Raw genomic sequence first — 26763 nt, 5'->3', positions numbered from 1 at the left:
ATTGAGTAATTTCACACAAGGCTATTAAGGACTTGTTACATGTGATATAATAACACGTGGAAGAATTCTATCCAAAGAAATTTACTATCAAAGATATATATACTGACAACATTCAATTAATGTACTTGTCATGTATTATCCTTTCTTCAATAATAGACCTTGAGAAAAAAAACTCATGAGGGTGGCTGAGGAAATGGAGAAGTCGAGCTACAATGGCAAAACACAGAAAGAAATAACTGCAGTGAATCCAAAACCCAACAAAGGGTTGGCTTCCAAGCTCATTGACTGGTTTGAGAAGCTTGTTGTGAAGCTTATGTATGATTCTTCTTCTCAGCCTCTTCAATTTCTTTCTGGTAACTTTGGCCCTGTTCGCCATGAAACACCTCCAACGAAGGACCTCCATGTGCTTGGTTACCTTCCTGTTAGTAGCTCTTTTACTTTATCTATTGTTCATTTCTATTGGGTCATTGAAAAGACTCAAACTTTTTGAATATGTAGATTCGTGTTGGATTCTATGACCTGTTTCAGTCGACGTGTATACCTATAAATTTTTCAATCAATCTTGTGATGTTCTATATTCCCACAAATTTCTTGGGTCGACTCGTGTCATTCTATCAAATATTCACGTTCAGTTCTGTATCTAAGGTCGTTCATAATGTCTACATTTTCAGGTCCAAACGTTAAAAAATATATAACAACAATAACATCCTTACGAAGGAAATTGTTATTCAACTTAACACCAATTAGTTTTTTTAAGATCGAACCTCGTTCCTAGTCCTAGTGGTCTTTCTCCCCTCAAATTATAATACATTATGAGCCGGCCCTAGGCTAAGGTGGGCTAGACCCATGCCTAGGGCCTCCTTAGTCCAAGGACCCATTTTTTTAACATTCTTTTAGAAATACCATAAATTTTTAGAAAGTTTTTACAAAAAGTCCCCTAATCCCCAATTTTTCTTAGGGCCCAAAACTCTTCAGAGTCGGCCCTGAATACATTGCAAAGACTTCTACTATCAAAGGATAATTTGCTAAAATAACAAAATAAAAGATTAAAATTAGTAAAATAATCTTATGAATTTTTACACTAGTAGAGTCTCTCAGTGTAAATCTAGGATCACATAAAACAATCACCAAAATTACACATGACTCTTATATGATCTATTACTCTGCTTTTGTAACATAATTCATCTTGGGGTTTCATATTTATTTTTTATTCAAAACACAATGACTGGCCTTAAGAACTTTCTTATGAATTTTCTTATATAGTGTCTTGCTTGTGTATTTATTATTATGCAGGAATGCTTAAATGGAGAATTTGTTAGGGTGGGTCCCAATCCCAAGTTCAATCCAGTATCCCAAGTTCAATCCAGTCTCTGGATATCACTGGTACATATCTTTTCCTTTCTTTCTTTTGGTTATTACTTTTTCTCTTGAACTATTTCTTTACCTTATAAAGAGAGGGAAAGGTACAAAAACTTGGTATTCCTAACATTACTTCTTCTGTCATAAATGAATGTAGACCAGTTCAACTTGTTTAGATAGTTTTTTATTTTTTTTATTTTGGCTTTTTATTTCCTAATTTTAATTAAATAAATATTGTATATTTTAAGTGCTTTTTATTTCTGGAACTTGTTTTATTAGTATTTATTTAAATTTGTAAAATATATATTTAAATATAAATTATAATTTTAATATTATTTATTTATTTAATTTATGTATTAAAAAATATAAAATTATAATGTATTGTGCTACCTACTTCTTCGTGTTTATTAGCTTTAAAATGTTTATTATTCATGGTTTTTTTTTTGTCTAAATGTATGGTGGCGTGCTTGGTTGTTGAATAATAATAATAATAATAATAATAATAATAATAATAATAATAGGGTCCACATGGGTCCCACAGCGGGGTCCACCCCATGTGTCCCACATGTTGATGCAGTAGTGATATAATGATGACTTAAGCAAATTACTATGCTTGATATTTTGAATATTTTATTATTTTACTATGCATGATATTTTTAATATTTTATTATTTTACTATGCAGCATAGTAACCCAATGTTTTCCTATAAATAGAGTCTTTCAGAATTCATTTTTGAATTACGAAAAATCTTTCTCTCACTTTGCCTAAAAATCTTCTTAACACTCTTTTAAAGTTTTAAATCTCTAAAATCTAGGCGAAGTTCTATTTGTAACGTTAGCTTACGAAGACCTTTTGGGTAAGCTCTTTCACGAGTCTTTCAGTTCAGTTATTTAGCTATTATTTATAGATTATTTTACCATGTCGTTATAATGCCAAAATTTATAGATTATGCTACTATGTCTAAAAATTTATCTATAGATTATTTTATCATGCCGTTATAATGCCAAAATTTATATATATAGATTATGCTACTATGTCTAAAAAATTTATATATAGATTATTTTATCATGTCGTTATAATGCCAAAATTTATATATAGATTATTTTACTATGCAGTTATAATGCCAAAATTTATATATAAGATTACTTTACCATGTCGTTATAATTTACAATGCCAAAATTGAAATATAAACTATTTTTTTATGTGTCATTAAAATGCTAAACTTATATAGGCTATGATCACACTTTGGACTATTATGGACTCTTATCCTTGCCATGGACAAATATAGTATGACCATACGCCTAGACATAAAATAAGCAATAAAACAGGAAAAATGGGATAATAACAATTATAAGCTAACATTTCATAATGTAGATTTTATGTAAATTATAGTTTGTGTTTTTTATCAAGAAGCTAACAATTTCGGTTGTTTTATCAGGACGCAAGGTAAGTAGAATCCTCATCTACAGTACAAGACTTTTATGTGTCTTATGTGCATTTATATGTTTTATATGTTATTATGTCATATTGTTCTTATGCATAAGTTATTTTCAAGAATGTTATATTTATTATGCATAAGCACGCTTAATGTTCACAAACAAGTTATTGAAAGCATTAAAGTAGAGGTGCTGCTTGGGAGACCTAAGTCCCAAATATGTAAGGAGGGAGATGTACTTCCCTGTATAATGAATGTTTATGAGGGAGAAATTCCCTATTATCATGTTTATGTTCAGGTGGGAATGTGATTCCCTATGTAATGTCGGCAGCAGCATCCTCTAGGGCCCATAAGAAAGGAAAGTGAAAGAAAGAAAGAAAATACATAGCATGTTGCACGTTTATTTCAATGCATATGAGGTAGTTATTCTACTTACTGAGCCTTAGCTCATCAGATAATGTTTTGTATTGTAGGTAAGATGCCTTAAATATAAATCGTTGATGAGTATATGTGGAGCCAACATGACTGTACATATGGGACTGTACATGTTAAGGTGTAGTAACGCTACGAAAATTATTTATTAAAGTATTAAGATTTGTATATAAGATAAATTTTTTATTTAGTTGTGAGTATTGTATGGTTTGAAGTTATGAACATTAGTTTATGTATTGTTTAATAAAGTTTTTGTAAATTCAGAATTTCAGTATTGTTATATATTCAGGTTAAACTTTGTTTTTATACTATATATATATATATATATGTATGTTAAGAAAGGAGGTCGTTACAGATAGTGTGAAGAAGAAGAAGCCAAAAACAATGGCGGGTCTAGATGTGAAGAACAACAAGCTTAGCTACAACCAAGACCAATGTGGTAGCAGTGTTGGAGTCGTCTCTGTAAATCCAAAACCTAACAATGGCCTCTCCTCGAAGCTCCTCGACTGGTTCGAGAGCCTCGTTGTTAAGCTCGTGCACGGCTCTTCTTCCTCTCATCCTACTCACCACTTTCTCTCCGGTAATTATGCTCCGGTTCCCTGTGAAACTCCTCCGGTCAACGACCTCCCTCTCACCGGCCACATTCCGGTCTGTACTATTTCTTCTTTCATGGCTTCTCTCTTTAAATACTCGTAACTTTTCTTGCTTTACAAGGTAGAAAATACGGATATTTGCGCATAAGTACCAAATGTTTGAGTTTTGTATGCGGCATAGACCCAATGCTTATTTTTAGTGGCAATAGTACCCAAAGTCAGTAAAAGTGTAATTCTGTCAGTCTTCTCCGTTAGGTCTCCATTTCGTGATGACTGGACCAACACGTGTCACTCCGTGATTGGTCCAGTTCAATAATATTTTTAAAATAATTATGATTTGGACCAATAACAACGTGACACGTGTCTGCCTAATCAGCTCATTAACAGACCTAACGGAGGAGACTGATGGAATTACACTTTTACTGACTTTGGGTACTATTGTCACTAAAAATAAACATTGGGTCTATGCCGCGTACAAAACTCAAATATTGGGTACTTATACCGCAATTATCCCTAGAAAATATTAGTTCTTTTTACACTACTACAAAATATACTTTTTATCAGGGTTAGTCAAACATAAGGTCATGAAAAAAAAAATATGGAGTTTTTCACTACAGATTGGATCAAAAACAATTCTTGAATGAGATATTAAATGAATCGAAAAAGAAATATTTATTTGTTCTACCTCCTATTTTTTTATGAAGAAAATGAATTTTTTTATCGAATAATCAGAAGAAGAAAAATAGATCCGAACCTCCTGCAAGAATGATTTGGAAGATCCAAAATAAAAAATAATGGTATTTGCTAGCAACAACATAATGGAAGCAATCAATCAATATAGATTGATCCGAAATTTGATCGGTTGAAGAATGACGTAATACAAATTTGGTGTCATAAACATTGTTTTGTGTTTGAAATTCCTTTCAAGTTAGATAATTTTCATTGCCATATTACAATTTTTTGGAAGTGTTAGAGATTGAGGAATTTCTCTACATTATGCTTATTAGAGTAGTAAAGATGATGAGACTACTTAAATGTCTTTATGAGAGTTGATTTTCTTGAACTTTTTCTTAGTATATATCTACTTGTGTATAATATATATATATATATATATATGTATGTATAGGAGTGCTTAAATGGAGAGTTTGTTCGAGTGGGTCCAAATCCCAAGTTTGCTCCACTAGCTGGATTTCACTGGTACACTATACACATCTTTTTCTTTTGAATTTTAATTAGTTCAACTCATCACATTTTCTTATTGGAAAAACTAGAGCTAATTAACTCATTGAGATATTCTGATTTTGTTTATGATTATTATTATGTACAGGTTTGATGGAGATGGGTATGTGGTCTTCTGCTGTTGTTACTACTGTTCCATATTGTTGACTTTATTAATTGACTTAATATTTTTGAGTTGAATTTTGTAGAATGATTCATGGTTTGCGCATTAAGGATGGAAGAGCAACATATGTGTCTCGTTATGTTAGAACTTCACGTATTACACAAGAACACTTCTTTGGAGGTCCCAAATTCATGAAGGTATTTAGTATGAGCAGTAGTTTTAAGTTAAGAGAGTACAAAAAGTGAAAAGTGTACAAGTAATTTTATTATGTTAATGTATTTAGATGAATATATATGACAATTCTATTACAGGGGATTCACTTTAAGTCCTATCGGTGGGGCTCTCTCAGTGTTCTCGATCTTTGAACAGTTTTCGGCGTGATTTTTTTTATGACCGTGTATATTGTAGCTATTTAGAGCATCAACGTGATTTTTAGAAAATTTTGAATAGTTTACAGTACCGAAAACTAGGTCTAAACATGTTGTTTCACGCGTGACTAATTTTTTTTATGCGCGTGTAAAACAAAATGTTTGAACCTAGTTTTCGGTACTATAAACTATCAGAATTTACTGAAAATTTGTAAGATGCTCTAAACAACTATAATAGACACGGTCATAAAAAAAATTAGTGCCGAAAATGTTCACGAGTCGAGAATAGTAAAGAGCCCCACCGGTAGGGCTTAAAATGAAGTCTCTATAAGAGAATTGTCTTATACATATATAGGATAGTTATGTTGTAGGGGCTTCAAAAAGAGCCCCATCGGTGGGGCTTTTGTGCATTCTCGACCTGTGAATAGTTTTTGCTGCGATTTTTATTTATGACCGTATATATTGTAGTTATTTAGGTTATCTTGCAATTTTTCAGAAAATTGCTAATAATTTACAGTGCCGAAATTAGTCACGCGTGTAATAACCTATTTTAAACCTAATTTTCGGTAATGTAAATTATTCGAAATTTTTTAAAAATTTGCAGGATGCTCTAAATAACTACAATATACACAGTCATAAAAAAGTCGCACCGAAAACTTTTCATGTGTCGGGAATACACAAGAGCCCCATCAGTAGAGCTCTTTTCAAAGCCCTACAACATATTTTCCCTATTTATATATATTGTTTTGTGATTATATATTTTATCTCTTTTATTACAAGGTAACATTTTTCAAGTTTAGTTAAGTTTAAATTTCAAATGGTTTATTTCAAATTAACTTCATTTTTTGACTTTTTTGTTATGAAACTTTTAGATTGGAGACCTGAAAGGGCTTTTTGGGTTACTCATGTTGAACATACAAATTCTCAGATCAAAACTCAAAGTGTTAGATCTTTCATATGGAAATGGAACAGGTATATATAATATTATCTGGGTATTGAAATATTCATCTTTATATGTAGTGTATATATGTAATGATTATATATACTGATCACTAACTATATTTTCCTACCAAAATTAACTGTTTGATTCTCTTTTACCAGCTAATACAGCTCTTACATATCACCATGGGAAACTCCTAGCACTGTCAGAGGTAGACAAACCATGTAAGTATACAGGCCCGGCCCTGGAGGCCCAATTTTTTTGAAAAATACCATTTTTTTCCATGTATAAAGAACCCAAAATTTGAAAAATATCATTTTATATATATATATTTTTAAAATAACAAATTTTGTATAGGCCTCCTACCACTCAGGCCCAGTCTTGTAAGCATATAGTTTTTCTTCAGTTTATTTATTGGATTAATTTGCTGTTCTACTTCTGAAATCACAACAACATTACTGAAGATATACAGAAAAAAAAATCCATTCACAATACAAAACTTTTATCACTATATATCACTTTTAGTCAAATTTTAGTAAAAACATAATTGTGATTTTTCATGGCAAATTCTTTATTTTTATTAGCATATTGTGTTATGACTTTTAGATCTTTTTGTAGTACAAATTAAGTGGACTGAGATTATTCAAGTTTGACTATATATTCAGATGTCATTAAAGTGTTGGAAGATGGAGATCTGCAAACTCTTGGCCTGTTGAATTATGACAAGAGATTGACTCATTCATTCACAGCACATCCAAAAGTTGATCCATTTACAGGTGAGAAGATCCTCATAAAAAAATTAAAAATAAAAAAAAAGTCAATAGGAGAGAGTTGACCTTGGTGAATCATCTTCTCTCTTTGCTTACTACAAAATTGACTCCTAATAATTAATGCAGGAGAGATGTTTACATTTGGGTATGCACATACTCCTCCATACATCACTTACAGAATTATTTCCAAAGATGGTTTCATGCATGATCCAGTTACTATAACAGTATCAGACCCCATCATGATGCATGACTTTGCCATTACTGAAAATTATGCCATTTTCATGGATCTTCCCATGTTTTTCAGACCAAAGGTATGTTTGTATAGATAGTTGATGAGACACTCCATTCATTTCAATTTGTTTTTAAATAGAACCTCATCACGATTCTTATCATGTTCGAAGTAGACTCGTATAAATCTGGCATTCGCGTCGGTGGAGTACTGATGCAAACCTAACATTTGTGTTAGTGGAGCACTGACGCAAACTAGCCTGGCATTTATGTCAGTGAATGTCAAGCTGGTTTGCGTCATGGGATTTCGCATCACTTTTAAAACTAAGGCAAAGAATCAATTGTGGCAGTTGGTGTTAGAGAAAAATATCCCACATGGAAAATGTGTGAGCACATTCAACAATACATATGAGCATGAGTTACTCCACTCATCACTAATTGGTTTTGAGATGAAACTCTATGCTTCTTATCATGTACCTCACTCGCCACTTGTGATTCGGGGATAGTGCGCCAAAAAAAAAGTCACTTGTGATCGAGCCATTCAAGATTGGTGAGCAAAAATAGCCACCATCTTGAGGGCCGGTCCAAAAAAAGAGAGCCAAAAGAGCCACTTGTGATTCGGGGGTAGTGCGCCAAAAAAAGTCACTTGTGATCTAGCCATCCAAGATTGGTGAGGAAAAATAGCCACCATCAGCCACTATCTTGAGGGAGATGTTAGAGAAAAATACACATGGCAGTGTGTGGGCACATTCAACAATACATTAGAACATGGATTACTCTACTCATCACCAATTATTTTTAGATGGAACCCTATGCTTCTTACCATGCATCCCACTCTACTTCTAGACCACTTTCCATATTCTAACAGTTGACAACTAACGCAAATGACCATATTTTTGTAGTAGTGAATGTGTGTTGATGTCACATTGTTTGAGACTCGTACTATTTTGCTTGAATTCCAGGAAATGGTGAAGGAAAACAAGCTGATATTCTCATTTGACACCACCAAAAATGCTCGATTTGGTGTGCTTCCACGGTACGCAAAGGATGAGCTTCTTATCAAATGGTTCGAGCTTCCAAATTGCTTCATATTCCATAATGGTGCACTTTTTTCAATTTTCTTTTCTTCTTACTTTTGTTGCCTTGTGATGTTATGTTCATTGTTGTTATATTTTCCTGACCTTGCTGTGTTACATATGGTGCAAATTCTTAGCCAATGCTTGGGAGGAAGAAGATGATGAAGTTGTTATGATCAGTTGTCGTATTGAGAACCCTGATTTGGACATGTACAGTGGGGGTATCAAAGAAAAGCTTAACATAAATGCTTCTCTGTAAGAGGCTTTTTTTACCCTTTTATTGATATAAAAATGTTTCTTCTTTATGAGGTTTGTGTATCTGATAAAATATAGTGATGCTATTGTGGTTTCTAATGCCTCAGATATGAGATGAGATTCAACATGAAAGCTGGTCTAGCTTCCCAAAGACAACTTTCAACATCAGTTGTAGATTTTCCTAGGGTGAATGAGAGCTACATTGGCAGGTATAAATATATAGGACAATTCTTATATAGGGGTTTTATTTTAAGCTCTACCGGTGGGGCTCTGAGTGTTTTTCGACCCGTGAATAACTTTTGGTGCAATTTTTTTTTTATGACTGAGTATATTGTAGCTATTTAGAGCATCCTGCAAATTTTCAGAAAATTCCGAATAGTTTATAGTACCGAAAACTAGGTTCAAACATGTTGCTTTCCATGCGCATAAAAAAAATTAGTCACGCGTGCAACAATATGTTTGAACTTAGTTTTTGGTACGATAAACTATTCGGAATTTTTTGAAAATTTGCAAGATGCTTTAAATATCTACAATATACACGCAGTCATAAAAAAAATCGCGCCGAAAACTATTCACGGGTCGAGAACACTAAGAGCCTCACCGGTAGGGTTTAAAGTAAAACCCCTATGAGAAATTCCCCAAATATATAAATATATATAGTAATTAATATAGATATGCTTGCATTTGACATAGCACTCTTTGTTATAGCATGAATTTACTAGTTTTGTTTAGACAAAATTATATAAATATATTTCATTTTTCCTTTATCATTTGTAATCCTAAACCCAATATTTTCATTATCATGTGAAAGAGTACAGATAGTGTTTTGTCAATATTGGTATTGATAAAAGTTGGTTTCGTTATGTGTATAGTTATAAACTCTAATATTTCATCATGACGGTGTATATTGTAGTCATTTAGAACATCTCACAAATTTTCAATAAATTCCAAATAATTACAATACCGAAAACAATGTTCAAACAGTCGAATTTTCCACGCGTATCTGCATCTGAGTGCATGCGTGCAACAAGCTATTTAAACATTGTTTTCAGCACCGTAAATTATTCAGAATTTCTTGAAACTCTGTGGGATGTTCTAAATGACTACAATATGCACTATAATAATGAAAAATCAGAATTTATAATTATCTACATTCTGAAACCAACTTTTATAGTGTTTCATATATATATATATATTTAGGGGAATTCTCCAATAGGGGCTTCACTTTAAGCTCTACCGGTGGGGCTCTCAGTGTTCTCGACCTTTGAATAGTTTTTGACACGAATTTTTTTTATGACAGTGTATATTGTAGCTATTTAAAGCATCAGCACGATTTTCAGAAAATTTCAAATAGTTTACAGTACCAAAAACTAGGTTCAAACATGTTGTTGCACGCGTGACTAATTTTTATTATGCGCGTGGAAAGCAACATGTTTGAACCTAGTTTTCGATACTGTAAACTATTCGGAATTTTCTGAAAATTTGCAGGACGCTCTAAATAGTTACAATATACACGGTTATAAAAAATTCGCGCCGAAAACTGTTCACGGGTTGAGAAACACTGAGAGCCCTACCGGTAGGGTTTAGAGTGAAGCCTCTATAGAAGAATTGTCCTATATATTTATATTGAATATGGTGGCAAGTTAGTCAAAATGCTTCTCCACTAGCTTGATGGGAAGTACTTATCTCTTACTTAATTTAATTATCTCTTACTTAATTTAATTATCTCTCTTGATTGTGTGAGTGAAAACAGGAAACAAAGATATGTGTATGGAACCAGATTTAACAACCTTGCAAAAGTGACAGGAATTGTGAAGTTTGATCTACATGCCGAGCCAGAGAGTTCTGGTAAAACATGCTTAGAGGTTGGTGGAAATATTCAAGGCCTGTATGATCTTGGACCTAGTAGATTTGGCTCAGAAGCTATATTTGTTCCCAAGGTTCCTGGAGTCAATTCTGAAGAAGATGATGGCTACTTAATATTCTTTGTTCATGATGAGAATTCTGGGTACCTACTATTTCATCTCTTTCACAGTAACACTTAACAATCTTATGATATGTTTGAGACAATAGGATTCATCATTAATTTCTGTAACCTTTGCAGAAAATCACAGGTTCATGTGATTGATGCAAAGACAATGTCAGAAGATCCGATTGCTGTAATTGATTTGCCTTGTAGAGTTCCCTATGGATTTCATGCCTTCTTTGTCACCGAGGTCAGTAATATATATATACGAGTCATAATTTAGACAGGTGTTCGAAAAATTCAAACAGTCAGTCGAAAATTTCAGACAACTCAATTGATGAATTTAGACAATTGGTCGAACATTTTGCAAAAATTTATCAAAATTAGATCACATTGCAAAATTAGGTCACATATATATATATATGAGAGTTGAGTTTGTTTACTGTTATAGTCAGTTAGATAGGATTAGTTATATTAACAGTTTGTGTTCTCTTGTTTCTTTAATCTACTTTCCAAACCCTCATATATATTAATTATATAGCTATAACATGAAATATGCATAGATATGAATCTATAAAATGAATCTCACTTGAGCTTTTATTCTTCTTGATCAGGAACAACTACAAGAACAAGCAAAACCCTGAACGGTAAATCTTCATCTACTCCAAGTTTCGACCAAAGAATCTATTATTTTCACATTGATCTAGCAAAAATAGTATATAATATTTGTAAGAATAATCGGTGAAAATAACATCTTTTTATAGTTATTTTGCACTATCGTCTAGTTTTGATAATTGTTTGCAAAATGACTTCTATCTAAAATTTTGATCAGCTATCTAAATTTTCGACCAACTTTCTGGAGTGTCGGAATCATTTTATAAAAAGTTATCAAAAGTAGGTCAAAGTGCAAAATAACTTCAAAAAATAGGCAATTTTGCCATAAGACCCTATTTGAAATGGAATTAATTATCTTGTCCCTTGAGTTACAGCTCTGCCTTTCATATTTTGATGTTTTTCTTTTAACTATGAGAATACTTATGTAGATATGTGAATGGTATCAACTTCAAATCTTTCATTGATGGTGTATATATATTAATGGTTTCTGAATTGCTGAAACCGTGAAGAAAATCAATTAAGTAAATTGTTATCTTACGCAAGTTTCAAAAACACTAAGAAATTATAATGGTTCAGTTACTAACGACCTACGTTCACTTTTAATCAATATATTGATTATATGATTCTTACAAAGAGCAAATGCTCCACAAATGCAATGATTGACCTCGCTATGCGTAAATGGCAAATCAATGTATCTCAACTTATTGGGCTTACACAAATAGTCAGGTTGTGACATGTCAGTCGCCCTGTCACCCTGTCCAAAATTGGGTATAATAAGTTCCATGTAAATTCCATGCCTTCTTTGTCACTGAGGTTGTTCAGTTAGTATTACTCTTTATAACTTCTTTTTAGACATTGAGCTAGCTCTTTTGATCTCAAAACCAGTAAATATTGATAAGTTATGTTCATAAACATAAATGTCAATATGTTAGTTGATGAATCGGTTTACACAACTTTTAGTTGAGTTTGTTTACTGTTATAGTGAGTTAGTTGGCATTAGGGCTGCACATCGAGCAGGTTTTCGAGTTGTCAGGTTCGAGTTTGGTCTGGTTCGGGTGCATAAAAATGGTACCGAACCCGTCTGATACATTTTTGGATTTCGGGTTTTCGGGTGGGGTCGGGTCAAGTTTGGGCCTTTAATGGGCTTTGACAACATTTTTTGAGTTTGTTTTTTAACTTTTATCTTGTATTTTTACCAAAATAAAATAATTTACAGCAAAATATCAACATTCAAAAGCATAATTGTTGAATTGTTTTTTGTTAGACATTTCACTCAAAAATTATAAAACAAAAATCTATAAAAACATAATATCAAAACATAATTTTAGGTTCCTTTTCGGGTTTCGGATTTAACCCGAACCTGCACACCATAAGAAGTTTAAACCCGAACCCGAATGTGTTCGAATTGGTTCGGGTGCACTTGAAATTTTCAAATTTTGGCTAAAATTGGGTTTTGCGGGCTCAGGTCGGTTGGGTTTTCGAGTTTTGTGGGTTAAATTTTCAGCTCTAGCTGGCATAACTTCTTTCTAACTTATCATTTTTTACCATTGTTAAGCTATTGAGTAATTTCACATAAGGCTATTAAGGACTTGTTACATGTGATATAATAACACGTCGAAGAATTCTATCCAAAGAAATTTACTATCAAAGATATATATATATATACTGACAACATTCAATTAATGTACCTTGTCATGTATTATCCTTTCTTCAATAATAGACCTTGAAAAAAAAATATATCATGAGGGTGGCTGAGGAAATGGAGAAGTCGAGCTACAATGGCGAAACACAGAAAGAAATAACTGCAGTGAATCCAAAACCCAACAAAGGGTTGGCTTCCAAGCTCATTGACTGGTTTGAGAAGCTTGTTGTGAAACTTATGTATGACTCTTCTTCTCAGCCTCTTCAGTTTCTCTCTGGTAACTTTGGCCCTGTTCGCCATGAAACACCTCCAACTAAGGACCTCCCTGTGCTTGGATACCTTCCTGTTAGTAGCTCTTTTACTATATCTACTGTTCATTTCTATTGGGTCATTGAAAAGACTCAAACTTTTTGAGTATGTAGATTCATGTTGGGTTCTATGACCTATTTCAGACAATATGTATACATACAAATTTCTTGATTAGTCTTGTGATGTCCTATATTTTTACAAATTTCTTTGGTCGGTCTTGTGGCATTCTATTAAATATTCACGTTCAGTCATATTGTATCTAAAGTTGTTCATAATGTCCATACTTTTAGGTCCAAACATTAAAAAATATATAAAAACAATAACATCCTTATAAAGGAAAGTGTTAATCTACTTAACACCAATTGGTTTTAAAATCGAACCTCATTCCTAGTGCTAGTGGTCTTTCTCCCCTCAAATTATGATACATTCTGGGCTGGTCCTGAGCTAAGGCGTGCTAGACCCATACCTAGGGCCTCCTTAGTCCAATAGCCTATTTTTTTTAACATTTTTTTAAAAATACCATAAATTTTTAGAAGGTTTTTACAAAAAAGCCTCTAATCCCTAATTTTTCTTAGGGCCCAAAACTCTTGAGAACCGGCCCTGAATTCATTGCAAAGACTTCTACTATCAAAGGATAATTTGCTAAAATAACAAAATAAAAGATTAAAATTAGCAAAATAATCTTATGAAATTTTACACTAATAGAGTCTCTCAGTGTAAATCTAGGATCACATAAGACAATCATCAAAATTACAAAATGACTCTAATATGATCTATTACTCTGCTTTTGGTACATAATCCATCTTGGGGTTTCATATTTATTTTTTATTACCTTCTGATAAAGGAGCTAACACAATGACTGGCCTTAAGAACTTTCTTATGAATTTTCTTATATGGTGTCTTGCTTGTGTATTTATTATTATGCAGGAATGCTTAAATGGAGAATTTGTTAGGGTGGGTCCCAATCCCAAGTTCAATCCAGTCTCTGGATATCACTGGTACATATCTTTTCCTTTCTTTCTTTTGATTATTACTTTTTCTCTTGAACTATTTCTTTACCTTATAAAGAGAGGGAAAGGTACAAAAATTTGGCATTCCTAACATTACTTCTTCTTCTGTCATGAATGTAGACCAGTTCAACTAGCATTTTGCTTATGTTCTTTTATTGCTCTTTGTGCAGGTTTGATGGAGATGGGTGTGTGATCTTGTACTCTCTTACTTAACATTTTTCTTCTATTCGATTAGTTACAAATTATTATTACAGAACACATACGATATTGAGCACCACACGCTAATATAAGTGCAGCTTATAATTCCGAGTGCCTTTTAGCATTATTCTTGTGGGATTGTAATTCTCAATTACTGACTTAAAGACCGACTAAAATTTACCTTGCGTCTTTTTAGTAGTTGCATGTATTTTGGAAGATTCGTCTGTTACATATTTTACAACCTAGCGGGGGCATTTCTATTATTGTCAAAACTAAACTCATATTTATACATATATATATAGAGAGAGAAAGAAAGGTTTAGAAAGAGCTTCAGATGAAGACTTTCATTCATTCTGAGTCTTCGCGGTTTTGGAAAACACTTTGAGAGAACTTCTAAGGTTTGTGAGAGAGTTTTGATTCTTGGAGTTGTTTTTCTTCAAGAACTTACATGTAAAAGTTTCTTCTGCTCTAAACACAAGTGTTTTCACTATTGATCATAGGTTGTAATAGAGAACTTGTCATAGTGGAACCTCGTTCATAGAGGAATTAGATTAGGCTTACACATTGTTAGCTGAACTAGTATAAATTCTAATTATTTCTTTCTTTTTAGGGTTTATACATTTTTAGACCTGTGTTTTTCCCTATTACTTGTTTGGACCCTGTGTTTTAACAAATTACTTTTTGGACTCTATGTTTTGTAAAATTATTAAAATAGAACCATAAACTCAATTTTGATGAAGAAAAAATTGAATATAACAACACAGTTTTTAAGCATAATGATTTTATTTTTGTTCTGAACTGTTAGTTTGGTAAATTATTTGTGATTTTAATTGAGAAAACATTGACTAAAATCGGGTTTAGGGTTCTATTTTAACCATTTTACAAAACATAAGGTCCAAAAAATAATTTGTCAAAACACAGGGTCCAAATAGGTAATGGAAAAAAACACCGGGTCCAAAAAATTATAAACCTTTTTTTTTACTTGCTTTTTGTGTATTGTTGTTTGAGTTTGAATATTGTATGTTTTGAGTTCTCGTATTTACAACAATTCTTTATTAGTTATAACTACCAAATCCATTTTGAGATTTGCAGTATGGTTCATGGTGTGAGAATTAAAGATGGAAAAGCAACATATGTTTCCCGTTTTGTAAGAACTTCACGTCTTAAACAAGAAGAATATTTTGGTGGTGCGAAATTTATGAAGGTAAGTCAGGAGAAAGAAATATACAAACAATATATGAACTTGGATAATATCTGAACCTGTTAATCATTACAATAAACTGTTTATGTAACTATGTTAGTATATTAGGATAATTTTTTTTTATAGGAGCTTCACTTTAAGCCCTATCGGTGGGCTCTTCACTGTTCTCGACTCGTGAACAGTTTTCGGCGCAGTTTTTTTTATGATCGTGTATATTGCAGTTGTTTAGAGCATCCTGCAAATTTTTAGAAAATTCCGAATAATTTATATTACCAAAACCTAGGTTCAAGCATGTTGTTTTCTACTCACATAAAAAAAATTAGTCTCACGTGCAATAACATGTTTGAACCTAGTTTTCGATACTGTAAACTATTCGGAATTTTTTAAAAATCGCACCGATGTTCTAAATAGCTACAATATATACGGTCATAAAAAAAATTGCGCCGAAAATTATTCAAAAATCGAGAACACTGAAAGCCCCACTGGTAGGGCTTAGAGTGAAGCCCCTCAAGAAAATTTTCCTATATATATAATATAAACCAGCTCCTGACCATCTTTTCTTAGTCTTGGATCCTAGTTCTTTAGTTTTAGAGTTCATTTTAAGTTGAATTTTTCAAATATGCAAAAAATTTCAGTTTGGAGACCTTAAGGGGATATTTGGACTACTCATGCTCAACCTGTATATGCTGAGAGAAAAATTCAAAGTGTTAGACCTTTCATATGGATCAGGAACAGGTACACTTATCTAATAATACTGCTCATGATCTTAAAGAGTTCTCAACCATATGATCACAGCTGCATTACAATTTATTCATGTTTAGAAAATAAGATTGGATTGTATAACTTCTAATTCAACCACTAAATTAATCCACCCAAATGGGTATATTTATCCACTCACTATTTTCTCTTCCAGCTAATACAGCTCTTGTCTATCACCATGGGAAACTTTTAGCACTTAATGAGGGAGACAAACCTTGTAAGCATACAACTTTTGAATTTTGCTTCACATAGAGTTTGGCCTTCTTGAAAGACTGAGATTATTATCCATGTTTCACTGTGAAGATGTTCTTAAAGTCTTGGAAGATGGGGATCTACAAACACTAGGAATGCTTGACTATGATAAGAGATTGACACATTCATTCACAGCTCATCCAAAGATTGATCCAGATACTGGTAATTAAGCACAGTACTCTTATAGAAGAAGAAGAAGAACTTTGTTTAGCAAACATATTGAGTTTAGGTTTTGATGCAGGTGAGATGTTTACATTTGGTTACTCCCAAACTCTACCTTATATTACTTACAGAGTTATTTCAAAGGATGGTTTCATGCATGATCCAGTACCGATAACTATACCAGACCCTGTCATGATCCATGACTTTGCCATTACTGAGAACTATGCCATTTTCATGGATCTTCCTTTGATTATTAATCCAAAGGTATATGTTGTTTTGATACTTCTGTTATAGAGCAAGAGACATAATGAACATGGCAATTTAAGTTTATTTCATGGGTTTATGCCTTTTTAGACCTTGCATTTTGGCTCATTATCTATTTGGACCCCGTGTTTTAAAAAATTATATTTTGGACCCTGTATTTTCTAAAATAGTTCAAATAGACCCATAAACTTGATTTTGATCAAAGTTTTTTGAACTAAAATCATAAATAATTCATCAAACTAATAACTCAAAACAAAAATACAGTCATTCTACCTAAGAACTGTGTTGTTATATTCAATTTTTTGTTCATCAAAATCAGGTTTAGGGACCTATTTGAACAATTTTACAAAATACAGGGTCCAAAAAATAATTTATCAAAATACAGAGTTCAAAAAGTTAATGAGGCAAAACACATGGTCTAAAAAAGTATAAACCTTTATTTTATTTATGTTTCAATATCAGGAAATGGTGAAGGAGAACAAGCTTATAGTCTCATTTGATGCGACCAAAAAAGCTCGGTTTGGTGTGCTTCCACGGTATGCAAAAGATGAGCTTCTAATCAAATGGTTTGAGCTTCCAAATTGCTTCATATTCCACAATGGTACAAGTCTTGGTACAAAATTAATCAGTTTATGTCATTGGCATGAGTTGTTATCTGATTGTTGTACAACTAAATTTCATTAGCTAATGCCTGGGAGGAGGAAGATGAAGTTGTTCTAATCACATCCCGGATTCAGAATCCAGATTTGGACATGCTTAATGGAACTACTGAAAAAGGGTCTTACAACTTCCCAATTGAGTTGTAAGATGATTTTGATCCTATTTACTGGTATGAAAGCTTCTCTTTAGATGTTTCTGATTTTGTTTGTTATTGCTTTAGGTATGAGATGAGATTCAACTTGAAAACTGGTCTAGCATCACAGAGAAAGCTCTCAGCTTCAGCTGTAGAGTTTCCTAAGGTGAATGAAAGCTACACTGGCAGGTATTGACCTCTTTCATTTTGGAAGCTTTCTAGCTGCATAGGTAGCTCTAGGGCTGTGCAGAAATGATCCGATCCAATAACAAACCGACCGATCCAATGTCAACCGACCGCTAAAAATTGGATATCCAATCATGATTGGATTGGATCGGATGACATTTTTAAAAATCCAATATTGGATCGGTCAGTTCTTGGATGACATGTAAATTCAATGGATCCAACCGACCGATCCAATCCAATAATGATTCAATACCATCCAATTAATATTCAGATAAAAAATATATTATATATATTTTTTTTAAATCAGGTTTAACTCTTCTAAGGATCGGATTGGATGGATCCAATCAATCCAATTAATATTGGATCAAAAATATTGGATGGATCCAATCCGATCTAATAAATATTGGATCAAAAATATTGGATGGATCCGATCAGTTCGGTTGAGCATCCAGTATTGGATTGGATCGGTTGGAAAAATCCAACATCCAATGTATAATTGGATTGGATCTGGATGGATCCAAAATCATTGGATAGCTCAATCAATAAGGCCTTTAGTTTGCTTTTACAAAGTCTAATATATTCAAATTCATCTTTTGAACACTTGTATAACAATTGCTATAGTTTTTTACTCTGTAAATATTGTAAAACTAGGCATAGGCTTGGTTGGAGAAATCCAACATCCATTGTATAATTGGATTGGAACTGGATGGGTCCAAAAACATTGGATAGCTCAATCAATAAGGCCTTTAGTTTGCTTTTACATAGTCTAATATATTCAAATTCATCTTTTTAACACTTGTATAACAATTGCTATAGTTTTTTACTCTGTAAATATTGTAAAACTAGTCATACGCTTATATTGAACTTAGGCATACTAAGCCTACCATGCAAGTTTGAGGATTTCAAATGAGCATTGCTACTTAATCAGAGAACAAATCCAACTCAATTCGGGTGATCTTCCCCAAATGAGTCATCTTTCCAAAATATATGTAATCACTTTTTGAGTAGGTTACCCAGTAAGAAAAAATCATCTAGTTCAAACTTGGCTCATTCCCAGACCAGTAAGTGTGGAGTTCTTGCATTGTGTATGATGTTCTTCCCTTGTGTGTGCATGTGAAATCAGGAAGCAACGTTATGTGTATGGAACCAGACTGGCCGACCATCCAAGAATCACAGGCATAGTCAAATTTGATCTGGAGGCTGAACCAGATGATGGTAAAACAAGCCTTGAAGTTGGTGGAAATGTTCAAGGCCTGTATGACTTGGGACCTGGTCGTTTTGGTTCTGAGGCTGTATTTGTCCCTAAGGTGGCTGGAATTTCATCTGAGGAGGATGATGGCTACCTGATATTCTTTGTACATGATGAGAATTCTGGGTAACTTTCTTACATTATTGACAAAGTTACCAAATAACTTTCTTCGAGTCTCACTGTATGAACAAGTTGAGTGGCTATGCAGAAAATCAGCAGTTCATGTGATTGATGCAAGAACAATGTCAGAAGATCCAGTGGCAGTTGTTGGGTTGCCTAGTAGAGTTCCATATGGATTCCATGCCTTGTTTGTCACAGAGGTCAGTATTCCATGCTTTCTTTTTCTCAAAACCAATACCAAAGAAAGAATTAGCAAGAAGATTAGTGTTCTAACAATTGATATATATATATAAAAAAAAAAAAGTATTGAGTTAATAAATTTGATTATTGGACTGATAAAGGTGTTTGCACATCTTACAGGAACAGCTACAAGAACAAGCAAAACTCTGAACTTTCAATCTTTGTTCATTTACTCCCATGTTTGGGCCAAATAATGTAACCAACCATTCCCATGTGATATGGAAAGATTAGAATGATGCAATAATTTAATAAGAAAATGAATTGTTGACTTGGTGTGAATTAGTAAAGCTCTGAACTTTAAATCCCCACTATCTAAACTAGCTCCGTTAATCTTATTCAATGTTCACCTAATAACTCCCAGGTTTGGACCTAATAATAATGTACTTCCACACAAAAAAGATTCCATCATTGTAATAAACACCTTGTCTAAATAAATGGGTTAATCAGGTTTGACTAAGATTGATACCAAAAATCTCATCTTTTCATTAGTAGAATCAAAACCCACCCATTAATTTTGAAAAACATTCAAAGAAAGTAGAAAACATAAAGAAATTAAAGATCCTCAGTAAAAGCCAGATATCAGCCTGGAAATGGGGGAAGGCAACCATGAGATTGAAAAGAACAGCAATGGTTCCTCGAAACCTCTCCATTTTTTACAGTGGAAGGGAGCACCAAAGGCATTGAATCTCAATTCTAAAAAGAGCTTACCTTTCCCACCTTCCTCTGATTACTAAACTTTTCATCATTGGGACTAAATAAAAAATAAAAAGCAGTTCGCCTCCACCATAGCTAGGGTTCTTCTCTTCTCTTCTCTTCTACAATCCTCTTTACAATCGATAGATGGCCTTTCTTTCATTCTTTACAATTTATAGGAGCTGAGAGGGTTTATATACACCTTAGTTACCGTGTACAATAGTAGGACTAGGCTCTATACAGGCCCAAAAAAACTCCTTTAGGCCCATCAACGGCCCAATGCAAACTCTCACAAGCATTGTAAAGTAACTTTGTTCATGTCAATATCAGTGGTGAATCTTAAGATTTAAGAACATGATCACACACAGAACAAATTCTCCATGAATCATATGGTGATGTCATTACAGTAAAAGTAAGCATTTTTCACATCATGGTCTTCTCTTTAATATAAACAGAGAAAAAAGATTCACATAATTTATAATCAACTCATTCACAACCATTTCCTAATACTAAGATTTTCAAGCCAAAACAAAGGAAAAAAAGGGGGCACAAAGTAATTAGAAACAGCAAACCCTCTGTTCCAAATATTATAATGTCTACTACAAGCTCTTGAAACATTAAAGATACAAATCATTTCTAATCAAATCATTTCACAACCATTTCCTATACTAATTGCTTTCTGCTAAATTTCACAAAAGGGTAAGTAAATGTCACGAGATTAAGGACTTGTTTAGAGTTGAGATTCTTCATTTCACCTACATAGTCATACAAGTTGAAGTAACCAAAGCCAAGAATGAATTGCCTGATATAGACACACACACACAAGAAAGGTTTCCCTTGAGCTGAGTGGGGGGGTCTGTGTCTCCCCTCAGCATCACCTGAACGTCGTAGTGATCTGGTAAGCATCAAAGATAGACGACCGCAACTTCAATATTAAGAAGTGGATTTAGAGTACTATACCAGTTTACTGATGCTGGGGGAGACCACATCCCACTGGGGATTTTTCATTTGATGGGGATGGCCCCATGAGTAGAGCCATTCAACCTCATGCTTTTCCTCTCCCGGCCCAGGCAGTCACCATCCTTGCCATCAGTGAACCGTAAATCGTATGATGATGACAAGCTATGACCGTTGTTGCTTTTGCCGTTTCCCTTGGAGAGAGTCCGCATTTTCCCCATATCTTCAACCATGGATCCTGGCCTGTCCTTCTGGATACTAGAAGAATCCGCATTCCGATCACGGATTGATTGTGTTGATTGGTTTCTATTGGAATTTGTGCCATTTTCCGACGTGGAACTGTCAACATTGTCATCCGCCTTTTTAGTGTTTAGAAAGCGGCCTCCACAGCCCCTTGCCCTTCTCATAGCATGCTGATGCCTAGACTCGTGAAGATATGGCTGCGAAAAATGTGAATACAGCTCAAAAATTATATACTCAAATCATCCTGAAAAGGATCTTCTTTTAATTACAAGATTCTAATGTCATAACAACTTTTTTAGTATAATATATTGAATGCTTTGACAAGGAACCTGCATGCTAATAGAGGCACCTTGTTAAAGTTGACCCAAAATAAATAGCACCATCACAGCCAACAAGACTAGTTGGCACTGAGAAAAATAGTATCTTCTTTTATTTTATGTTTTCATATTTTTTATAAGCCAGACTCCTGAACCGAACAAGACCCTAAGGTAGGCAGAGGGCAGGCTCCGGACTAGGGAGTCATTCGAGCACCCCAGCCCCTATACCCAAAAGACACCGAGATTGCTAAGGGTTGAATATGTAAGCTCACCAGAGGGATCAAACCTGAGACCTGAGGCTTCCATGCTTCAGATCCCAAGCCCTCGGCCAACTAAGCTGCCTATTATTTATTCAAAGTATTCTTCATTCTTCATTACCATGAAGAATTACACAGATATTGAAAAGTTTAATACAATAGATTTGTAACTCTTACCTTTCTACCTTTAATTGCTTTCCTTTCAAGCTCAGCCTTCGCACGTGACTGTCTTCGTCTCAAGATACCATGATACTGTTTTGCATTTACATAAACAGGCTCCTCTTCCATTTCAAGGGGCAGAGGCATTCTACCAGGATACATGCCATATAAGTGAGGAGGTACCTGCCATCATACCAAGAACATCGTTCTAATTCTGGCGGAGAATATAATCAAACAGTTGAAAAAAGTTCATCTAAAAAAATTAAACTATTGGACCTGTGTCACAAGTGTCAGAGTGTTACAAAAATCACAAAACTGGAAAGTGCTAATGTGTGCCCATAGTCATACAAAAATTAAACCACACGCACACAAAATGCCATGGCAATGACATCTATCAATATTCCATTATAATGAACTTATTAGCTATATCAGTAAGACTCAAGATTCACATTAACTATTATAAACACAAAACTATAAATATCTTACCATGGCTTGGGGTCCATACGGAGTCAATACTCCACCATAATTTGGATCTCCAAAAGGATATGGTGTCAGAACCTGCAAAATATGCGCACAAAAAAAACATATGTTCTTGAGTGCAACCAAAAGATAACATATCTATACAAAGAAAGAAGGAGGTGGGGATTCTTACAATTGAGTGACCAACAAGTTCCATTTGGGAATTCGGGTCGAGATGTTTACCCATTGTGAGCACAGTCGAGGATGGAGCAATTTTGGCATGGTGTTCTGATCCATTAACCCCATATACCAGAAAGAAGTAAAAGTACATTAGTTTCCATGACTGCTCATAACTTCCAATAAAAACAAGACAATTGCAAAAATAATATATTATGAGCTTGAACTATCAACAGTTCACATACTTCTCCCCTCACTCCTGCAAACTCTAGCAAGGAGCAGATGAACCTCATAGTACTAATCAGATGAAAACGCTTATAAAAATGCTTAACATCCAGAGCAGGATTTATCACGAGGCTGGCGTAGCAACTTTGGATTAGTTGCTCGCAGTAATTTGGCAGTTTTGAGTTAATTGGTAGCCACTAGCCGTGCTGCTGCTACTGCTTGTCCTCGGGACGAGCAGCAGTGCTCAAACACTTACGAACAGAAAAAGAAATCCTTGCTGTTAAGTTTAAACCATTAACAGATCTCAGGTACCAGGTTTTGCTAATTCTATTCTTTGCTGGTGAGGCAAGGGTCTTTTTTAAAGTATTTTGTTCTCTTATCTCATCAAAACCTAATGCTTACTTACTCAAAGTTGAATTCGATTTAGAACACATGAAAATCTATGATAAGAGATAATAATTCAGAGACAGCTACCGGATGGGCCCCAATAGCTCTATCAACAGAACATACTTCTCCCCTATTCCCTGCAAACTCTAACACAGACCAGATGAACCCCAATAGTTCTAATGCGATGAAAACACTTACTAAAAAAAATCCTTCCTTGTTCATAAAAATTGAAACTTCAATTAAGTTTAAAACCATTAAACAGATATTCTATTCTTGCTGGTAAGTTTAATTAGATTTAGAACACATGACAACCTATGATAAGAGATAATAATTAAGAGATATCTACCAGACTGTGAAGCTGTAGTTGCAGGGACTTCTTTGTTGAAGTTAGTTCCACCTCCACCATCATCAACTCTACCATTTGCACGTTCCACAAAAGATGATTTTGAAGTAGTTTCATCCATGGCTGTTCCTGTATTAGTTGCCATTTCCCGCCACCACGGTTGAGTGTAAACACCTGCCTGAAACACATTAGTTGCACTGTGTTGTGGCCGCCTGTCTTCATGTTCAGCTTTCCCAGGCATCATTTACAACTTTCTACACCTATTCAAAACCTTATCTCTACTTCACATGAGAAAGAAAACCAACAAACCTTAGTTTTCATTATCTATCTAAATATATATATATATATAGCAAAAAGTTAGGATCATCCAACTAATTTACAAAAATCACTTAGCTACCATTAGTACTATACTATAAACCAACATCTTCAAAAAAGTTTTAAACTTAAACCACTTTTTGGTTACAGAAAAAAAATGCATGCAAACGACATAAAACAAAAACCAAAATTCCAAATGAAAAAAAAGGAAAATTTAAGAGCTCAATCAACCAACCAAGTACACATGCAATTCTCAATCTATAAATATATATAATATATATATATGTATAGCTAAAATTTCGAACTAAAATTCTAGTATATCCAACCCAAACTTGTGATCCTTACATGTACAAATACAAAACATATATGTATATAAAGATTTAAGTATGTTAAACAATACAAAACCCAAAATTCAATCTTTCTTCGTTATTCTCCCTCAACACCAAAGAAAACCAAAGCCCAGAAATTCAGAATCAAAATTCTCCATGAAAACAGAAAGCAAAGACTTCAAAAAAGACTAAACAGAAGTGGAAAGTTACCGGAGAAAACTTGGAGGAAAGACCTTGCTATGGAGTCACGAGCAGTGAACAGAAACCCTAACCAGGTTTGGCTTTCAGAGAGCCCAAGAGAGTCCCATTCTCTCTCTCTCTCTCTCTCTCTCTCTCTGCAACCTTAAAGAGAGACAGTGGAAGATGACGGATAGAAAGCATTTAAAATATAATTATTAAAAATAATAAATCATTAAAATAAAATAAGCAAATTTCATTTTGTTTCTTTTGTTTTGTTTTTTTGTGTTTTTTTTAATTTTTTTAATTTATTTATTTATTTATTATTTGGTGATTAATCCACACAAAGCAAAGGTCACTTTCTTGGTGACATATTAATTACCTATTATTGTGATTTTACCAAACTACCCTTCTTGAATTTTTTTTATTTTATTTTTCCTTTTTTATAATATTCTTACAAATACAATGAACAAATTTGACTATTTTTAACTAATCACTACTAATTCCCATTAACTTTGGAATTATACTATTTTACTATTTATGAAATTTCTTACAATATCTTGTTATACTTTTTATGTTTTGGATAATATTAAAATAATTTTTGATTGTTTAAATTAATTTTCACTAAAATTGAAATAATAAATGATATAGAAATTTTTTTTAAAAAATCATTATAGAGAAATTAATAGGTGATATGTATTTTGATAAATTAAATTATATGTGTTATATAGTTGGTTTATTGCATGTTTATTTTATATATTATCTAAACTCAAATTATTTAAGCTATTTTCTTTTCTTTTCTTTTTTGTAATCATTGATATATAATCTTCCATTTTGAAAAGAAAAAAAATCTTAACTAATTTTTATTATTATCAATTATTATAGTGAGATGGGAAGGATACAATAGATATTTTTGTTAATTAACACTAAACCCATTTTTAAAAAATTATTAGAAAAATAAAGTAAGAAGATAAGACTGTTTATATAAAAATTAAACTTGTTTAGGAGAAGATAAGAATAAACCAAAAATAAATAGTATTTAATTAAAATCAACTTCTATCTTATCTTCAATTATTCCTCTTTATCTACAAGCTTAGATAATATTATATAAAAAAAAAAGTAGTAAAAGTTGTCAAATTTAACATTTTTGGGTTAAGAGTTTTTTCAACTTAGCTTATGACTAAAGTTGTTATATAATAATGTCATTTTTTATTTTTTTATTTTTTTAAAAAAACAAAACACATGTTAAGTTTTCATGACTTTTTGTTGAGAGTTGAAATTTAATGTAAAAATTGTACAATATTTCAAAAAAGTAACATGTAATAGTAAAAAAAAAAAAAAAAGGAATATACTCATTTGGTACCTTATATTTTTGCAATATATCATTTTGGTACCCTCTGTTTTCAATAATGCTTATATGGTACCCTGTATTTTAAAATCGTACATATTTGGTACCCTAAACTCAGATTTGATAGATAAAATTTTGTTAATTTAATCAAATTGCTGTCAATTATGTAAGTTACAAATTTAAATTTAATTACATAATTACATATATAACTGATAACAGTTTGATCATATTGACAAAATTTTATCTACCAAATCTGAGTTTAGGGTACCAAATATGTACGATTTTAAAATACAAGGTACCATATGAGCATTATTGAAAACAGAGGGTACCAAAATGATATTTTGCAAAAACACAGGGTACCAAATGAGTATATTCCAAAAAAAAAAACCAAAATTAGAAAGAAAAAAAATGTGTTTTTAAAGTAGTTGTGGAGTCTCTTTTGGACAATCTTTAAGGAAAATTGAGTCATTTGGTTTTTTCTTTTTTTCTACCACTAAAAATGGTAAAATAAAACATGATTAGTAGTTTTCTTCCTTTTAGGGAACATGGTTAAGAAGTTATTATCAAGTTTTTTTTTTTTTTTGATAAGAAAAAACAGAAGTAATAAATAATA

At 32.9% G+C, this 26763-nt stretch overlaps 3 protein-coding genes across 7 annotated transcripts; 2 read left to right on the top strand and 1 right to left on the bottom strand.

The window, feature by feature from the left end:
* The first annotated feature begins 145 nt into the window (after nucleotides 1–145).
* Nucleotides 146–11754, top strand: LOC133829634 (carotenoid 9,10(9',10')-cleavage dioxygenase 1-like). Of its 3 annotated transcripts, XM_062259365.1 has the most exons (17): nucleotides 146–421; nucleotides 1294–1383; nucleotides 3268–3347; nucleotides 3582–3874; nucleotides 4946–5016; nucleotides 5147–5161; nucleotides 5247–5358; nucleotides 6402–6501; nucleotides 6631–6693; nucleotides 7135–7245; nucleotides 7366–7550; nucleotides 8430–8568; nucleotides 8681–8798; nucleotides 8906–9007; nucleotides 10552–10806; nucleotides 10903–11014; nucleotides 11379–11754. In XM_062259365.1, exons 4-17 carry the CDS (start codon nucleotides 3611–3613, stop codon nucleotides 11406–11408), a joined length of 1677 nt encoding a protein of 558 aa, XP_062115349.1. In that variant the 5' UTR covers nucleotides 146–421; nucleotides 1294–1383; nucleotides 3268–3347; nucleotides 3582–3610; the 3' UTR covers nucleotides 11409–11754. The 3 variants fall into 3 exon arrangements, with proteins under 3 accessions (XP_062115349.1, XP_062115351.1, XP_062115350.1); XM_062259367.1 differs by lacking the exons at nucleotides 1294–1383; nucleotides 3268–3347 and having other exon boundaries at nucleotides 146–332; nucleotides 3789–3874; XM_062259366.1 differs by lacking the exons at nucleotides 1294–1383; nucleotides 3268–3347; nucleotides 3582–3874.
* Nucleotides 11755–13083: 1329 nt separating this feature from the next.
* Nucleotides 13084–20035, top strand: LOC133829635 (carotenoid 9,10(9',10')-cleavage dioxygenase 1-like). Its single transcript, XM_062259368.1, has 14 exons — nucleotides 13084–13366; nucleotides 14258–14328; nucleotides 14511–14525; nucleotides 15631–15742; nucleotides 16375–16474; nucleotides 16653–16715; nucleotides 16802–16912; nucleotides 16992–17176; nucleotides 17639–17777; nucleotides 17861–17978; nucleotides 18057–18158; nucleotides 19279–19530; nucleotides 19613–19724; nucleotides 19885–20035. The coding sequence occupies exons 1-14, from the start codon at nucleotides 13121–13123 to the stop codon at nucleotides 19912–19914; spliced, it is 1656 nt and encodes a 551-aa protein (XP_062115352.1). The 5' UTR covers nucleotides 13084–13120; the 3' UTR covers nucleotides 19915–20035.
* A 979-nt stretch (nucleotides 20036–21014) lies between these two features.
* Nucleotides 21015–24995, bottom strand: LOC133829636 (nuclear transcription factor Y subunit A-1-like). 3 transcript variants are annotated; one of them, XM_062259371.1, is made up of 7 exons: nucleotides 24836–24995; nucleotides 23985–24262; nucleotides 23043–23137; nucleotides 22877–22948; nucleotides 22409–22573; nucleotides 21418–21854; nucleotides 21015–21335 (listed from the first exon to the last, which is right to left on the bottom strand). In XM_062259371.1, exons 2-6 carry the CDS (start codon nucleotides 24223–24225, stop codon nucleotides 21462–21464), a joined length of 966 nt encoding a protein of 321 aa, XP_062115355.1. In that variant the 5' UTR covers nucleotides 24226–24262; nucleotides 24836–24995; the 3' UTR covers nucleotides 21015–21335; nucleotides 21418–21461. The 3 variants fall into 3 exon arrangements, with proteins under 3 accessions (XP_062115355.1, XP_062115353.1, XP_062115354.1); XM_062259369.1 differs by having other exon boundaries at nucleotides 21015–21854; XM_062259370.1 differs by having other exon boundaries at nucleotides 21015–21854; nucleotides 23985–24259; nucleotides 24836–24994.
* Nucleotides 24996–26763: the final 1768 nt, after the last annotated feature.

This window comes from Humulus lupulus, chromosome 4 (genome assembly GCF_963169125.1).
Source record: "Humulus lupulus chromosome 4, drHumLupu1.1, whole genome shotgun sequence".
Classification (NCBI taxonomy): domain Eukaryota; kingdom Viridiplantae; phylum Streptophyta; class Magnoliopsida; order Rosales; family Cannabaceae; genus Humulus; species Humulus lupulus.
The sequence above is the reverse complement of the archived record's forward strand: the minus strand, read 5'-3'. Positions and strand labels throughout refer to the sequence as shown.

Coding starts and splice junctions, on each gene's coding strand:
- LOC133829634 (XM_062259365.1), top strand. CDS start 3,611: ATGGCGGGTCTAGATGTGAAGAACAACAAGCTTAGCTACAACCAAGAC. Junction 5,359..6,401: donor GAGGTCCCAAATTCATGAAG/GTATTTAGTATG, acceptor TGAAACTTTTAG/ATTGGAGACCTGAAAGGGCT. Junction 8,799..8,905: donor CTTAACATAAATGCTTCTCT/GTAAGAGGCTTT, acceptor CTAATGCCTCAG/ATATGAGATGAGATTCAACA.
- LOC133829635 (XM_062259368.1), top strand. CDS start 13,121: ATGAGGGTGGCTGAGGAAATGGAGAAGTCGAGCTACAATGGCGAAACA. Junction 15,743..16,374: donor GTGGTGCGAAATTTATGAAG/GTAAGTCAGGAG, acceptor AAAAAATTTCAG/TTTGGAGACCTTAAGGGGAT. Junction 16,716..16,801: donor TAATGAGGGAGACAAACCTT/GTAAGCATACAA, acceptor TTCACTGTGAAG/ATGTTCTTAAAGTCTTGGAA.
- LOC133829636 (XM_062259369.1), bottom strand. CDS start 24,225: ATGATGCCTGGGAAAGCTGAACATGAAGACAGGCGGCCACAACACAGT. Junction 22,574..22,876: donor CGTATGGACCCCAAGCCATG/GTAAGATATTTA, acceptor GTATGATGGCAG/GTACCTCCTCACTTATATGG. Junction 21,855..22,408: donor AAGCAATTAAAGGTAGAAAG/GTAAGAGTTACA, acceptor CATTTTTCGCAG/CCATATCTTCACGAGTCTAG.